General features: G+C 44.5%; 1 protein-coding gene across 2 annotated transcripts in view; it reads right to left on the bottom strand.

Annotated features, from left to right (window-relative positions):
* The window catches only part of DOCK1 (dedicator of cytokinesis 1), a 315,270-nt gene that overhangs the window by 73,735 nt on the left and 223,287 nt on the right, over nucleotides 1-18,248 (bottom strand). For both annotated transcript variants that reach the window (XM_057408682.1, XM_057408683.1), the window contains exons 32-33: nucleotides 14,440-14,498; nucleotides 7,137-7,285 (exon numbers count right to left, since the gene is read on the bottom strand). In XM_057408682.1, coding sequence (XP_057264665.1) covers nucleotides 7,137-7,285; nucleotides 14,440-14,498 — 208 coding nt within the window. The remainder of the gene's footprint in view (nucleotides 1-7,136; nucleotides 7,286-14,439; nucleotides 14,499-18,248) is intronic.

The following is an 18,248-nucleotide window of genomic DNA, read 5'->3' on the forward strand; positions in this document are numbered from 1 at the left end:
AGAATTGACAGGGAAATGAGGAAAGGAAGAATAATACAATCCGCCTCCTCCACGAAGCAAACACAAGCTGAAGCACGTTCCCGTAGTACAAGGACGTGTCAAGTAAAACACTGAAGCAACACAATGATGAAACAGGGAAGTCACAAAATTCATGTTCTTTAATGAGACCAGACCGAAATTGACTTTCTAGAGCAATGTGAAAAATGACACTCGCTGCCAGCATGAGCCCTTTAGGTGATACATTTTCTTAGCAAGAGATTACTCAGACAAAGAAGAGCAATTACATTTGTCATAGAGGATCTTCAGCATCTTCCTGATACCTGTTTCACTCAGACTTCTGTGAATCTAGGCTTTGATGGGCCATCTCCCTAACAGCCCTCTTGGGTCAGAGCTAGACTTGCGGAATTTCAGGGGTTTTAAGGACTATTAAGAATATCTTTGCTCTTCAATCATTCTTGACACTTCCCAAGGCATCGGTGTGATGCAGGTCATGCAAGTCAGATGACTAAACGGTATTTAACGCAGTTAAAATTCCTTCTGCAGGCTTCTACAGAAGAACAGTTCATCAACACAAGTTGAAGGCTATGGTCCACACTGGGAGCCCTGGAACTGACCAACCTTTGCCATCCAGAGCGACCTTGAATGCTTGAGACGTGAGCAATGCCAGCCTCATGAACTTCAACAAAACCAAGTGCAAGGTCCTACACCTGGGTTGGAGCAATCCCAGGCACAGCTATAGGTTTGAGAAGAGATTCAGAGCAGCCCAAGGAGAAGGACTTGGGGGTGTTGGTTGATGGGAAAATGAACATGGGCTGGCAGTGTGCGCTTGCAGCCCAGAAAGCAACCATATCCTGGGCTGCATCCAAAGGAGCGTGACCAGCAGGTCGAAGGAGGTGATCCTGCCCCTCTACTCTGCTCTTGTGAGACCTCACCTGGAGCATTGTGTGCAGTTCTGGTGTCCTCAGCATAAAAAGGACATGGAACTGTTGGAACAAGTCCAGAGGAGGCCACAGGGATGATCAGGGAACTGGAACACCTCCCATATGAAGACAGGCTGAAGAAGTTGGGGCTGTTCAGCCTGGAGAAGAGAAGCTGCGTGGAGACCTCATAGCAGCTTCCAGTATCTGAAGGGGGCCTATAGGGATGCTGGGGAGGGACTCTTCATTAGGGACTGTAGTGATAGGACAAGGGGTAATGGGTTAAAACTTAAACAGGGGAAGTTTAGATTGGATCTAAGGAGGAAATTCTTTCCTGTTAGGGTGGTGAGGCACTGGAATGGGTTGCCCGGGGAGGTTGTGAATGCTCCATCCCTGGCAGTGTTCAAGGCCAGGTTGTATGGGGCTTGGAGAAACGTGCTCTAGTGTGAGACGTCACTTCCCACGGCAGGGAGTTGGAACTAGGGCAGCTTTAAGGTCCCTTCCAACACAAACCGTTCCATGGTTCTATGATTCTAAGCTAATAGCTCTGGGACAGATCATCTGACATCTGTTGATAAAGCCACAAATTTTGCTTTTATACTTTTTAAGTGCATACAGTAGCACAAAGCAGGCCTGCAATTACTGTGATGGAATTTCCTCTCAAGTGAAGAAGCCCCAGGTACTCAATATTTATGTTATACAGCCAGTGACACTTGCTGAGGCTCTTTGTGAAGGCTTAGAGGGTGTATCTGGCACCATCACTGAGTTAGAATCATATCCTTCAGTGAAAGCTTGAGGGGTGATGTTAGGAAGATTACAGGAAATTATTACCGACTCTCCCTTGCAGCTGATCAAGATCTCAGCTTCTCTTTAGGACGTGTGATTGAACAGGAGCAAAGATTATATCCACCACTTCATCTGTCTGTTACCATCTCCCATCCGGGGAAAATAAATCAATGTAAGCTATCCAGCATCTTCAAGTGTCAGCTCAACTAATCCCTTTTGGGTTTAGGTTTACCTCAAGTGTGGTCAGGGTATATTTGCAGCACTGACTGACAATTTAATCTAGCTGCAGATGAGGAGGACTTTCAACCCTCCAAGCTGCTATAAATCTGTTTTGATATGGGATAATAATGAATTTGCCATATAAAATGCAAGTGACAGATAACAGCACTCGAAATTAGTCCTAATGCAGAAATAGCACACAATCCTGGAAAACTTTCTTCAAAAACTGCTGTGAAAATCAGTGGCAATTCCCAAGAGTTTCATCTCTTCCCTTTCCTGTTTTCCACAGCATTCTAGTAGGCAAACAGCTCTGGTGGCCATTTAATAGTAGGTGCTTTTGGAGGTCTCTTATGCATTGCCTGTCCCTATTGCTCTTCAGGTGGCACAAGGGGGGAATCCTGATAGTTTCCAAAAGGCTGGGATTTTTTTACCGTGAGGGTGGGAAAACACTGGCAGGGGATGCCCAGAGAGGTGGAGCATGCGCCATCCCTGGAACCATTCAAGGCCAGGCTGGATGTGGTTCTGGGCAACCTGATGTAGTTGAAGATGTCCCTGCTTATTGCAGGGGGTTGGACTGGATGAGCTTCCAAGGTCCCTTCCAATCCAAACCTGTCTGTGATTCTATGACTCTAGTTCCAACCCCTGCCACAGGCAGGGACACCTTCCACTAGAGCAGCTTGCTCCAAGCCCCTGTGTCCAACCTGCCCTTCAACACTGCCAGGGATGGGGCAGCCACAGCTTCTCTGGGCACCCTGTGCCAGCGCCTCAGCACCCTCACAGGGAAGAGCTTCTGCCTAAGAGCTCATCTCAGTCTCCCCTCTGGCAGGTTAAAGCCATTCCCCTTGGCCTGGCCCTACAGGCCCTTGTCCCAAGCCCCTCTCCAGGTTTATTGTTAAATGTTAGAAATGAATTTAAAAGATCTATTCTTAATTTCTTCTGTCTTTACTCGTTGAATTCTCTTCACAATGGAACACCAGCTAGAGGTACTTCAGTTGCACCCGTAGTCTTATTTTAGTATCATATGCATTATGCATTCATTTATTATGCATTCCTATATGATTCTGCATTATGCACTCATTGCTTATGCATTCCCATATCATTTTTCTATCTTTTTGGCTATGGCTCCTTTATGCTAAGTGCCATTCCCATTTGCAGAAAGCAGGACAGATGTGTTGCGTTTTGGGGGCTCTTTCCTCAGATCATTACTTTTACAGAACTCCTTACTCTACCAGGGTGAGAACACATGCTGGAACTTGCATGCTTATACACTGATGCTAACAGCACCAGACACTGATGATTCTCCTTGGTAATGCAGTTCAGCCTGAAAACCAGACATATGGGACTTCTAATTTCTTCTTGCTCATTACTGCAGAGTCGAGGGGAACACCTTCTCAATTTTACTTTGAAGGGTAAGGATCCTTCCTTCCCACTTGATAGGAAATGGAATTATGTCAGGGAAGAGGCTGGGGTAGTGCTTCTGACTCAATCCCTTACCTTATTTTGTTAGTAGGGGTTTTTGGCTCCTAAAGTAAACTACTTCTAACAGCATGGACCAGTTTAGTTGAAAGAAATCATACTGTGAGGCAGCGCCATGAGATAGGAAGAACCTACCCAACACCTCCCACTGCCTCCTCCATGTTCTCTTTTGTACCAGTTCCTGCACTGGCACCTTTCTACGAAGAGGTTCAACTCAAAAGAAGCAGAACATCCCATCAGCAATGACACGGGTCCAGAAAAGGGAAGTTAGAAGTTTTGGGTAGGCAAACAACAGGAGTGCTCATAGGAAACGGAGCCAGAACAAGTGACAGCCGGGAGCGAGAGGCAGCAAAATCAGGAGGCTGAAGTTTTTATGCTCTGAGTTCCACAGTTCAGCTGGATGATTGTTTCATGATGAACTTTCTCTCCTGCTGTCACCACGGGATCCATCACATTCACCTGACCAGGCCTTGAACAATCAAACCAATTCTCTTTCATCGCTCCTGGGGCTCTGCCATATTCCCTTTGATCTGGAGGGCTCACTAGCGAAACAGGCAAACGGAATAAAGCAGAGTGGAGCAGGAGGCATCTTTTTCTATGGGGAAGCTTCGGTCCCACACTGACTTTAGAATCGGATTCATGCTTTGAGGTACAGGCTACTTTGAAGCCTTATATGGGCTTCAAAGCACCTTAAGAGGGAGAGAACAGAAATGGGCAACTCCAGCTTTTAATTCAGTCGGCCTTTAATTTGTGCTGTAAAAACGAAGGGAATTACCTTCGGTTTTGCCCAGGAAGAACAGAAATCCCCATTCTGTGTGTTACCGGTTTCACCAGGCAAACCAACCCATCGTGCAACTCAAACCACCCTAGGGAAAGCTGTGTGCTTATTACCCAAACCATCGCAGCACTGAAGTTGTGCAGAAAATTCAACTTCCTCCCCCCCCAGAGCATCTGCTGGAGAAGTGGAGCCAATCTAAACCCTTGTTGATGTGACTAATAAGGTTAGATAATTGGATTTCTGGCAGATTTACTTTAACAGCAGCCAACCATTCAATTTGGAAGTTCTCTTTGAAAGCCAGGCTGGACAATAATAATTGGTAGTTCCATATAGACAACATAATGCAGTGCATTACACCGACACATTAAGTATGAAAGCTTGCCTAGCTACTGCTAATACTAACACAAATTATTGTACATCTATGTCTATCACTTAAGCATAAAAGAGACAAAAAGAGCCAGAAACTAGAGGCCAGGCAGACCCACTTCTGTTCCCAAGGAAACCACAGAGCAAGCCCTCATGAAAGCTATTTTCTGGTACACAAAGGGAGAGAAGGTGACTGGGAAAAGCCAATAAGGATTTACTAAGGGTAAACCACATCTGAGCAACCAGATTGCCTCCTGTGATGAAACTATCTGCTGAGTGGGTGATGAGCTGTGGTTGTCTCGATCTTAGCAATGGGTTTGAGAGTCTCCCAAGCATACTTGACGAGTTGGTAAGATATGGACTGGATAGACAGAGTAAGAGATAAGTGTAAAAAGGGATCTGAAAGGGTGATGCTTTAATAACTCTGACAGTCTAAAAGACACCCAACGAGAAACTGTAGAGTTTAAGGAAGAGAAATGTCAAGTCCTGAACCTGGGATGGCATAGTTGCAAGCAACAGTATAAGATGCTCTGATGGAAGAACCTGGTAGACAGCAAGCTGAGCATGAAGAAGCAGTGTGCCCCTTTACTTGCACTTCTTGCACCAAGAAGAGTACAGCTAGAAGATCAACATGATTATTCCACTTGCTGATCCATGGCTGGAATACTGCCTCCAGCTTTGGTTCCCCCAGCTGAAGATAGGCACTGCCAAATTGGAGATGGTCTAATGGAGAGCCAACAGCATGAGCAGAGTGTTGGAGAACCCGGCCCAAAGAACGGGTAAAAGAACTGGGTTTGTTCAGCCTATAGAAAAGCAGACTCAAGCCTTCCAACACCTAAAAGGTGGTTATAGAGGAGATGGAGTTACTCAGTTTACAAAGATGCACAGTGACAGCACAAGCAGCAACAGGCTCAAGTTGATTCAGGGGAATTCCACCTGGATCTAAGAAGAAAAGACATAAACATTGGAACAGGTCACTGGAAATACTTAATACTGAGCTTCAGATGGCCCCGATACCCCAATTTAAGGCCCAGTTTGGACCAGACGACTACCAGAGGTCCCATCCAACCTAGACTTCTCTATAATTCTCTGCTTTTTACCAGCTGTGATCGTCATTGCTCCAAACCCAATCTGAGCTACTCGGCAAACTACACAGCTACATTATCTGCCAAACTGTAAATGGACAGATTGATTATTCCCTGTCAGACCTAACTGTTCACTCCAAATGGGCTGAAAACCAGTTTATTACCTCTGCATCTGTCGCATCAATGCTATGTCCATAAAGAAAGAAGCTATACTGACATAAGAAATATATGCTGAGTACCTACAATCCAAGACATCTCTGACTTTAGCGTGAGCCATTTTTCTTCTCAAAAGACAAAAAGGATTTGTGTGAAATATTTAAGACATTCATTTATTAAAATGACCCAACTCTTCCCCACAAAGCTGCTCTCCTTCTGTCAAGAAAACACAGGGTCATAAATTCAGCTATAAAGTTACCCTCGGATTTTTCATGATCCATATAATTGTACAACTAAAAAATGACAAGCAATAAAAGAGAGCAGCTGACAGGAAACTGTTTAAATGGCTTCCCAGTGAGCATTTCAATCTTTACACTAGCATCAGACCCAAGCATAAGAAGGAATGAGGATGCAGTAATTGGATGGATCCAAAACACAGTTCACAACTTTTCCAGACACCATCCAGCACAAAACAAATCAAAGTAATAAAGCTGATGCCATTTCCCTTGCTTAAGTCTCTCCATGCAGATATTCATTTACTCTGGCTACAGATTTATTAAGAGCTGGTTATGAATAATGGTTCACAAAAAAAGTATGGAAAAGGAGAAGATTTTTCATCCAAGAAAGGAAACTGCCAATAGAAAGGGAATAAAATAAACAACACACGTCAAACCTGATTGTAATATTCACAAGGTGATATAATGAACTGGCAGACATTCCACATTGCAAAGGACCTACAGGGCTTATAGCATAACACTACCTGGCCTAACCACTCTTATTGTCAATCCATAAGGCAAAGTTCCTAAGGAAAGAAGGTCAAGTGAATGATGTCAGGGAAGATTCTTTTACCCCACTTGCCTCTCAGAAGTTGATGCTAGCAGGGTAAGATTGTGTGTGCTTATCCAAGGCCTTCCCTCTGCATGGTAAAATGAAATAGAATAAAAATGCTTCGTGTGTTAGGCTTCGCAGGGCCTGTGCAGCATAAAGAGTATCAAAATGACAAGATACCAGGGTTGAGACACTCGTACAGGTTGTAATTTCTTTTGCCACGTTATCAGGCCTCCTCTATGTCCAATTTAACTCTGAAGCAGACTGCTTCTCTGAGTCACAGGGACAATTTTAGACATCTGTTTTTGCTCTCCTTTTGTATCATACCAAAAGGTTTCATCTTCTTCATGCAAACACCTCCTTCCGGAAGAATTTAAGAGCAAGAAAAGAAAAGCTCTATAGACACTCAAGGGTTACACAAAGTAAGCAAATCCATAATTATATCAAATAACAAATTCGTACGTTTTGTCAACGAACAAGCAAATCTCTCTTACAAACTTTAGGTATCTGCAGGTTACTGCTTACCATCTGGAAGCTTCTCGTAGAATGGAATTCACACTGCATCATGTCAAAGAAGATCGGGATTGTAGCTTTCCGGAGCTCGGTTTCAGGGATGAGCGTCATTTCTAAGATAGGTCCCACCATTTCTGGGATGAACTTGATTTTATGCTGACCTTTAAGAGAAAAGAGGCATTTTCAAGTTAACGAACAGCCACTCTGATAGAAGATAACACTTATAAAAGCTGTATCGGTAAGGGTTCATAGCATTAGAAAGTAGTTTTCAAGATCTAACTCCTGAAACCCATATTATTATTTATGCCATAAGAGGGGAAGGATGTGGGATGTATAAACCCAAACTAACATCAGTTGCTGGATCCATAGCCAAGCTGGAACTGCCAGATTTTCCACAAAGAACCCATATTTGCTCACATATATTAAGCTCCAAGGGATTTTATTAAATACAACTTCTGGTTGGCAGAGAAGAAGGCTAAAAGGCATCACTTGTATTAACTTATTTAGACTGCTGTATCTTCTGCAGCGTACAAAATGTTCTCTGTGTCACTCCATCAAAGCGTCACCACGAGTGCATACTTACACAGCCTCGAGACACGAAGCTACATCTTACCAAGCCAACAATACATCTTTTTCCCTTGAGAGCAAACCTGATATCACATTTATCTTCCTAAGAGAAATATGTAGCTTGCTGACCCTCCCTGCTACGTTCTGCATGCATGGAACAGAAATCAGACCTTAGCAGGAACATGGCACCTAAGAAATACTGGTTAAAATCATCCAGTTACTGTTCATATTAATAGCTAAAGGGAGAGGATGCAGGTTATACGTTCTGCAAGTTATCTGTTAAATAACTCCATGCAAAGATGCTGGTGTAGAGCAGCGTAGCACAGCACTGGAAAGCCATGGAATCAACTAGACTGGAAAAGACCTTTGAGATCATCAAGCCCAACTATTCCACAGCACTGCCAAGGGCACCACTAAATCACATCACTGAGGGCCTCATCTATATGGGCAAAAGCCTTGATGGCAGGAGGTTAGAAATTACAACCGCATGCCCCTCTCAACAAGAGGCTGGGATCCATTTGGACCTCACCACGTAACTGGTGATGTTTCTCACAAATAGAATTAATGGATATGTACAATCGGTCCATGCATCCAGTGCTGTGGTTCAGAACAGACTTCTTAAGGGCTCATTTAAGGAGCCCTCAGCCTCCCCCATTATAAGACTGGTTTCCCATTGCACTTACCAGTGGTATGGGCCAGCAACAGACTTTAACTCATTTATATTCCATTGCACTACACCAGTGCGGCGGCAACCGTGCAAGTCTAATTAGTAGTCTCACTTCTGACCACAACTAACATAAATCTCAACAAATGTAATCAAGACGAAATCCTCCCCTAACAAAACACGCAGCTTTTTATAGAAGAAATAATTTGAGTTACTTGATTTGGCAAACTTCAGAATCCTATTAGCATTAGCAATCCTATTAGGGCAAATTAATACTCAACTAAGACTGCTGCTTTGCATGATGCTGCAATGCTGGCTGTTGGGGGGGGGGAATATCAAGTGAGAGGTATAAAGCTTTTCCCTGTCTCTTTTACAAGTGTCATTACATTCGGCCCCTCCGGTGGCAGTTTTCTTGTCTTACTGCCTGAAAAGTGTCCAGAGTCAGTATTTCAGAGAGCAAATAATGGTGACAAAACTTGTTCACCAGGCACAGATTTAATGTCACAAAGCTTTCCGTGTGCCATGGTGGGTTTTTCCATTGCTTCAAGCACAGGGATTCCCTAGGAAAAGTAAATGGCATCTTTTGAACTTGAGATGAGAAAAACAGCGAGGTCCCAAAAGATTCTTTTTAAAGCTTTGATCCCATTCCCTTTTCCCTGGGGCATAAAAACTTCTTGGGCAAAAAGGGAGGCACAGGAGACTTGCACTCACAAGATGTGACAGGTTCTGCCCCTGGTTGGGGCAATCCCCAGCACAAACACAGGACGGGCAGAGACCGGGTGGAGCAGTCCTGAGGACAGACTTGGGGGTGTTGCTTGATGAGGTGCTCCCCATGACCCGGCTTCAGTGTGTGCTTGAGCCCAGAACCCCCCTATGTTGTGGGCTGCACCCCCAGAGCGTGAGCAGCAGCTCAGGGAGGGGATCCTGCCCCTCTGCTGTGCTCTGGGAGATCCCCCCCTGTAGCCCTGACCCAGCTCTGGGGCAGCAGCACAAGAGGGACGTGGAGCTGTTGGAGAGAGGCCAGAGGAGGCCATGGAGATGCTGCGAGGGCTGGAGCAGCTCTGCTCTGGAGCCAGGCTGAGAGAGCTGGGCTGGGTCAGCCTGGAGAAGAGAAGGCTCCTGAAGGGGAGACCTCAGAGCAGCTCCAGTGCCTGAAGGGGCTGCAGAAAACGTGGAGAGGGGCTTGGGACAAGGGATGGAGGGACAGGCCAAGGGGAATGGCTTTAACCTGCCAGAGGGGAGACTGAGATGAGCTCTTAGGCAGAAGCTCTTCCCTGGGAGGGTGCTGAGGCGCTGGCACAGGGTGCCCAGAGAAGCTGTGGCTGCCCCATCCCTGGCAGTGTTCAAGGCCAGGTTGGACACAGGGGCTTGGAGCAAGCTGCTCTAGTGGAAGGTGTCCCTGCCCGTGGCAGGGGTTGGAACTGGAGGAGCTTTAAGGCCCCTTCTAACACAAACCAGGCTGGGATTTCATGATTCTAGGAGCTGATGCAATGACAAAGGCACAGAGAGCCACAGAGCTCAGATCTGTTGTGTCCACCAGCACCTCCAGCAATGAGTTTACTCCTGATCTTGCAGAATCCAGTCGGCAGGAGCCACCCCCCTGCCCATGAACGAATACTGCATGCACTCAGTCTTCTTGTTCAGCAGCTGCTTGTATTTATTAGTGGAGCTGCCTTGCAAGTAATCAACAACAGAGCTTTTAAATCAAAGAGGACAGAGAGCTCCTCTGCATATGAAATTCAGAATGACTGGGGGGGAATAGAAACGTGAGTTATGAGCAGGAAGTATTGAAATCACTGGTACGTTGTACTGCGAAATAACCCCTCGTCGGCTGTTTGAAACCCACTGAGCCCTTTGTGCTGTCTGGAGGGTCTGTGCATAGCTCCCATTGGATTTACACAGCCTGGCCGCAGGGAAAAACATGGGAATGACCTGGCTGCTTGGGATGCAAAGCACTCGCCCTGCAGCACTGCTCAGAGCTGCTCCTGCTGCGGGCATGGGGCCGGGGAAGGCAGTGACCATGAGAAAACAGGGCAGCACAGACTGACAAGCCATCTCCATTGGTTTTCTACATCAAACATACATGAGGAGTAACCTGGAGAAAGGCTCTGCCCACTGACTGGGTGATACAGGAGAGAGCCCTGCGACTGTGTGCATCATCGCATCGTCCCCGTCATGCTACTGTGTGATGATGCACACACACAGGTTTGCTGTGATGACGGGATCCAGGGTGACGTTGCGACACGAAAGAAAGCATGAGAGCAAACCACGGATGGCAAAGGCCTTCCTCTGGCACCATAGGGCATCCATCCAGCTGCCTGTCACAGGCAGCACTCTCGGATAAACAACCCAACAATGAATTCGCCTTGGTTTTGTTTTCCCTGGGATTGTGGGAGCTCCCACGCAGAGATCCGAAATCTGACAAGAAAACGTGGAGGAAAAGGGAGGATTCTCTGCTGAAAACCAAACTGTGCAGCTGCTTTAAGAACCACAGGCAAAACAAGGAGCCTTTTGAACATGCAAAGCCTTCCCCTTGCTGCCGCTTCTGCCCTGCTGTGAGATGTGGGAGCAGTCTGGGGGAGCACAACAGGAGCAGACCTCATTATGCAAACCAAACCAAGGTGCTTGCTTTAGTGGATAACGCGTGATTTTCATTTCCCAGGTCCTTCTAATTTAAATATGGGCTCCAAAACCCCCTGAATCATGTGCCAGCAAACCTCACCTCTCGCTTGGGTCAGCTCTGAACATGCACGATTAATTCAGAGAGTGTTATCTGCAATGACTTCTATTTATACAGCACTCCAAGTTCAGGTCTATTTTGAACGCTGGCTTTCCCTCCCACATTATTGTCTCTGTCAGGACACCTTTCCTGACGTCAAGCACAGGAGCTCAGCACCAGCGACCGCTCCACTTCATCTTTAGGAGTTGATGCTGAGGCGCTGGCACAGGGTGCCCAGAGAAGCTGTGGCTGCCCCATCCCTGGCAGTGTTCAAGGCCAGGTTGGACACAGGGGCTTGGAGCAAGCTGCTCTAGTGGAAGGTGTCCCTGCCCGTGGCAGGGGTTGGAGCTGGAGGAGCTTTAAGGCCCCTTTAACCCAAACCATTCCATGGTTCTATGAATTTTCCCTTTCCATCTCCTTTTGGCAGGTTCAGATGTCCACAATAAAGGCAATGTTTTCCAAGCTGGCTTTCCCTGACCAACCTTAGCACGAGGATATTATTTTAAATGTCACTGCAATTTCTTTAACATGTAACTGCTGAGGCCATTAACCACTGAAAACTGGTACACACGACCTAGTGTCAAACTGTGTTCTGTGTATGCTAAATCGCATCACAGAACGCTTTAAAAGCGTGTTGTTTGAGTTCCTACATTTTCAAGACAGAGGCCACGGCTTGCTTTATGCTTCTCTGGTACTCAGTGTCTCACCAAGGTCTATGGAGCCCCAGCTCTAACAAAGCAGTGACTCAAAAGAACACATTATTGTACAGTTTAGGTTGTGATATGGAAGGGAAAAAGCCTATAAAGACTGATAGACACTGGGTTTGGTGCATCTAAGAGAAGAAAAGCCTTGCAGTGCTTTCAGAGAGGTACCAGAACAAGGGGCTTCGCACGCTGGGACAAGGCTCCCCGGAGCCATCCCTGCTGCTGCTGCATCACAGCACTCAAATCTAAAGCCTCCACAACCCAACCGAGCAGGGATAACTCCAACTAGGATTTAAACAGAAAACCCATCAGGCTGGATCTGTAGTACGTGGTTCACTGTTTAAAACAAGAATCATATTCCTAAATCACAGGTACCTAAAGTGCGTGCGCACCACTAGCTCGTGTTGCTCCCCACTGTACATGCTCTTGTTTGCCTCCTTATAAAGGCAGGATATCAATATTGCAGCCACTACTGCATCAGGAACACAGAGACAAGCAAACAGTTGTAGAATATGAATTCTACTATTTAATTCCAGAAAATAAATTACATTCTTAACTGTGCACTTTAGCTGGAGGACTGTTGTGTTCCCGACTGGGGAGTTTTAACTCAGCGGGCATTATACATTAATCATGGTATTTATGAACAAAAAAACTGATGAGACTGAATATTAATTTTTGAGGCTTATCCATAGCCTTCAATACATAAACCAAAAGTCGGGGTTGCTTGGCTTCAGCGTATCTTACGCACAATGGCACAGGCGTAGAGACGAGATGCCCAAGCGTGTTCAAGAATTAGAGCTTTTCACTTCTGATTTTGTTTCTGGAGATAGACCTTCATAATTTGATTAATGCAGTGCAACTGCTAAGATAAAAGTGTCAAGCACTCCCCAGTCCATTCCCTTGCAGTGGCAAGTCAGAATTCCTTCTTAATTGATGCTGTGACACACATGAGACTGGTGAGGAGCTAGAAGTTAAACATAAAGCAGCACGGACTATGTGTAGTAAAAGAAGATGAGAAAGAGCAAGCTGCTCATTATAAGAAGTACAAAGGCTGCCTTGGATTGGGGTCCTGCCTCTGGTTTACCTTTCTCCTGCAGCTTTTGCTGGGCAGAGTAGCAATTTTCTGCCTTCCAACATGTGAGATTTCAGCCTTAATGATCCCGACCACTTACAGAATCACAGCTATTGGCGCTAGAGGAGGTCACGGAGTCACCTACCTGGGTAATCTCAGTTTATAAAACCCCCATTCAAAAGCAAAGGCTTTCATGACGGCACAGAAAGAAATATCGAGTAAAACACCCCTCCTTGTGCCAATCGATTCCCAAAACTCCAGAGGAAATTATTATCAGCTTCCTCTTGATGGAGAAAACCTGAAGCAACTAAACACCCTGTCCACGGGTCAGCAGTAGTAAGAAGCACAATGCACTCCACAGCCCCTAGCCTGAATAACATAGCCTCAGGTAAGAGCAGCCAGATGAATAACTATGTATGCAAACCTCTCTACTTTCAGGCCAGTAAATTCTGGGAAAAGCTTAAGGATCCAAAGCTGCTCAAGGAATTATAAAGGTAACAGAAGAATGTAAGCATCATGGAACAGGGAAGGATGAAGCTAATTACTAATAGAGAGGCTGCGCCCCGAGCGGGATGACACAGCATCAGGCATGATCCTGATTTTATTATCTGTCTGTCAAGTCACATATCAGCTGTCCTACGCTTTAATCTGCTCTCCAGATACTTAATTCACCAAAGATGCCTCTAATAAAAAGTGAACTCGGCTGCTCTCAGAAGCCTTTTCTCATCATTCCGGCAGAGCAGATGCAAACTCCATGATAAGAAACTCTTCTGAACCTTTGCATTCCTTTCTCTTACACATGCTGAATTGCCTTCCAGTTTCAGGCAGAGCCGTTCAGGATGAGATAGAAGTGAAGTGTCAAACACATTTATTTGTGAACTTTTGACAGAACTCGGAAGAGCTGAAGTGTCTCTGCTGTTAAGCTCAGGAAAATGCAGTCTGGCAGATGAGTACACTCAGGTCATTGCAAATACCCCATTTCTCATACAATTCAATCCCCATGTAGATCATTTATACCCATAGACACAATAGAGTCCGATAGTCCTGATTCACCTACGAACTCCAGGATGTCCGAGTTCCCATTTCTTACTGATCAACCTGTGTCAATGTTGCAGCCAAACATCAGAATCTAAGCAGAATTCCCAGGCTAAGTTACCGATATCCCTTGGCAGAATCTCCAGGCTAAGTTACTGATAACCTTTGGGTACGTTCATTTTGCTACAGTCCCAGTTCCAGCACCCATCCACACGGATGTGTGTGTTCATATCTATGTGTATACATATATGTGTGCACATCTATTTTTAAGCAGGACAAATCAACAGGCATCATCATAACCATTTCTTTTTATTCAGCATGAGGCTGAATACCACGATACCCAGAAGATACTGATACGTTGACTACAGTTATGTATCTTTCCAGATGGTGAAAGAAGTGTGCAGAGGTGCCTTTATTTCTACAATCACCTGCTTTTTAAATGCCTTCTTGAAGCCTACTGTTATTTTGAGGGAAAGCAAGTTCACTTCACCTCTACCTTGGTTTATACAAACACTGAGTGAAAGCATTAAGCAATAGGTGCTCAGGTTACTTACCCAGATTGTACCACATGTCCCTGATTTCAAACCCGATCTGCCTTCTCATATCACCGTACCTTACAAAAGAAAACAAAACCACCATTAAAAGGAGAAATAAAATCTATTACCAATGAGCAGAAACATTAAAGTTTCAAAATCTGATCAGCAAAGATACTTGAAATTACAGAAGAGGTTCTGCAAATTCAACTCAAAGTAATAAGACGATCCACGTTCCCTCACCAACTCAGCTATGCGCCTGTAGACACCATAGGTTCCCTGTTACAAAGGGATGAGATAGACTGAATCAACTTCTGCTCCTTGGCTTATGATTTTCTCATTCATAAGACCCCAGATTTCAATTTCTCCAACAATACTTATCAGAGGGAGAACACACACAAACCTTCACCCATACAAAACCCATCGTTGCCATCTTTTCAGGTTACCTAACCCTCCTTTGGGTCAGGTTACCTAACCACACCTAACGGGTGGTTACAGACATTAACTGTGAGCATCATCTATTTTCAAGTGGTAATGGCTGGAGGGAGTGTAACAGAGCTGCATGGCCTAAAGCTATGTTTTATTTTTATACACCCTCTTAGCATAGCACTGTCCTAGAAAAGACACAAGGAACATCTTGTGATGTCTTGTACCTTCACGGCCAAAATGCACTGAAAGTTTCTATGTTCCAATGGGATTTTGTGTCCCAGACCAAAATGTGGTGAGACGCTGCCATCCCTGGCAGTGTTCAAGGCCAGGTTGGACACAGGGGCTTGGAGCAAGCTGGTGGAAGGTGTCCCTGCCCGTGGCAGGGGTTGGGACTGGATGAGCTTTAAGGTCCCTTCCAACACAAACCTTTCTATGATGATGACAGTGATGAAGGTCGCTTCCAACCCAAACCAGTCTGGGGCACCAATGTCACAGAGATCCCATCAGTGTTGGTTTTATATCCCACTCCCTCTCTGCATTAATACCAGGAAAGCTTAATGAATGGAAAACATCCCATTGCCTTCATTAAGGACAGGATCAGAACCATAATGACCTCCAAGAACGTATTTGCTGCACAGAATATTTGTATGTTAAAGATGATTACTTAAATAACAAGAGGATCAAAATGGTAATCTCTGGCAACCTGTGGGATATCTGGGGGCTAATAGATACCCTGTCATTAAGGTGAATTTAGGAGATTCTTCTGCATCATTAAAAATTAACTAATGCTTAAATGCAATGTTTAGCAAAACCTACAAATTACAATAATTATATTTTAATTATTAAATATTCGCTATATTAATTGAAATATACCCTTAAAAAGATGGGTGAGTGTGATATTGAATTAACTGATTCATTACAGCCCTTTGGCACAGAACTGCTAGTGGTTATAAAATAAAAGCAATAAAAGCTAGCAATCCAACCCATACATTTATTGCATCTTGAAGAATTTATGGCCTTGATTTCTGTCGCCAAACCACGATTAATCTGAAAATAACAACTTGTAAACAGAGTTTTACAATTTAGCAAACTTCATTAAGTAACCACTTCCAATGACTTCATCTATTTACTTATATTAGCATTGAGAAATGTCTGTTGATTCCGTGCATCTCTTCAGCAAGATATAATGTTTGCTTTAATAGAAAGATCATTAGGAGAAAATTTCTGTCTAAGGTTCCTGTCCTCACAAAGAGGCAATATCAGTCCACAGATGTATGTGACAGTAATTTCCAGCTCAGGTGTTGGTTTTATGTTCAGGTCAGGAGTCTGATCTGAACTAAAACACTACTGTAGGTGTAAACCAGCATCGGATCAACAGCAGCCACAGCTGATCCCTCTGCTTGGTAACTGATTGGAGTGATGTGCCTTTTGCAAGTATCCTTTACTTTCTGAATTACCACAGAGAACTTGCATCATTGGCCAAATCTTGCACAAAACCATTTTCTTTCATAGATCCTAAATCTATGAAAAACAAACTGACCTTGATTTCCTTCTGCAGACTCAAAGCTATGTTATTTATGACTCTGGTAACTAAGGGTGGCCTTCAAGAAACCTGGAGAGGGGCTTTGCCCAAGGGCCTGTAGGGACAGGCCAAGGGGAATGGCTTTAACCTGCCAGAGGGGAGACTGAGATGAGCTCTGAGGCAGAAGCTCTTCCCTGTGAGGGTGCTGAGGCGCTGGCACAGGGTGCCCAGAGAAGCTGTGGTTGCCCCATCCCTGGCAATGTTCAAGGCCAGGTTGGACACAGGGGCTTGGAGCAAGCTGCTCTAGTGGAAGGTGTCCCTGCCCGTGGCAGGGGTTGGAACTGGATGAGCTTTGAGGTTCTTTCCAACCCAAACCATCCTATGGTTCTATGATTCTATGGTATGTATAACACAAGTGCAGAAACCTGAGCTCTGCTTGACGTTACTTCTTCACTGAACTTGTAAATATTCCCTTTTCATCAAGGAAGCCCCACGAGTCCTTGGTACATGAATTAAATCACATAGTGCTTCAAAATTCTGTTTCAACACTCAGGTAAAGCACAACTTCCAAAGGCAGCACCTCAAAACTCACAATGGCTTGGAGAAGTTGGAAGGGCAAAACTTAGCTACCAAAAAACCAGCATGAGGCATCGAGCTGTATCTTTTCTGGACAAAGCCTGCAACCCTCACAGGAAAAAGCTTTAAAAATCACATGTCACTTCAGCAGTGATAAAATCATATTGTTATCACTGTGATTTCTCTCATCATCATAATATACAAAAAGCTTTGAATTTAGAAGGTGATGTTAATCAAAATGCATCTGTTTTCTCTCTATATAAGATTCTGGGCAACCTGATCTAATTGAAGATGTCCCTACTCATTGCAGCAGGTTGGACTGGATGACCTTTGAATGTCCCTTCCAACTCAAACTATTCTATGATTCTATAAGGAGTCTGATAAATATATATATATATATTTATATATATGTTCAGGGAATCCCAGCTTAAAAACTTCCCATTTTTGTGCATTGATTGCAGTAACCTGATTGACTTCTGTTTAAAGTCGGGTTGGACGGGGCTTGGAGCAACCTGGTCTAGTGGAAGATGCCCCAGCCCGTGGCAGGGAGTAGGAACTGGATGAGCTTTAAGGTCCTTTCCAACCCGAAACAGTCTGGTATTCCATGATCCTATGGCTATGGGAAGAAGCTGCTTTTGCAGGCACTCTTACAAATATTAGGACACAGAAACTCTGTGTTTGAAAACACATAATGGGCTTTTTTCAGTGCTCAGTGTTTAGTTAATCATAAGCTCCAGTACATTGAAACCCCAATGACATTTAGGAAAATACATACATTAAGAGAGTCAGGCTCCACTCTTATTTCCAGTCCTTTTTCTCTTGACAGCTTTCGTTTGCTGTGGGCTCTGAATAGGAACTGGGTAGTTCAAGCTCCCTGTTGGAGGGAGGCAATGTAATCCCTTTTAGCCAGGGAAGCATACAAGTCTGCAGCTACACAAACCCATTCTTGAGGGATATCACAAGGAAACTGTCTGTAGTTACAAAAATTCCCTCTAAAAGGCCGTTAGGGATTAAGCACTAAAGAGCCCACGTAAAATGAGATTAGAATAAGCACACAGCTAAAGTGATTTAAAAATTCACTTTGATAATATGTTAATACTCCTGAAAAGCCTTGACTTTATGAGCATCCTGCGGTATAAAATACTGTCTTCATCAGTAATGAATCATGTAATTTAGATCTTGATTCAAGGGTAGAAATGCACATGCAATACTTGATTCATGGTTTTAAAACCAACCTTTCATTATGCCATGATTGCATCTCAATTTGAATGGGTTTAGCTAAGAAATTAAACTAAAGTTATGT

This window comes from Pezoporus wallicus, unplaced genomic scaffold (genome assembly GCF_028554395.1).
Source record: "Pezoporus wallicus isolate ANWC-B61680 ecotype Strahan unplaced genomic scaffold, APGP_CSIRO_Pwel_v1 contig_13954, whole genome shotgun sequence".
In the NCBI taxonomy this organism is placed as follows: Eukaryota; Metazoa; Chordata; class Aves; order Psittaciformes; family Psittacidae; genus Pezoporus; species Pezoporus wallicus.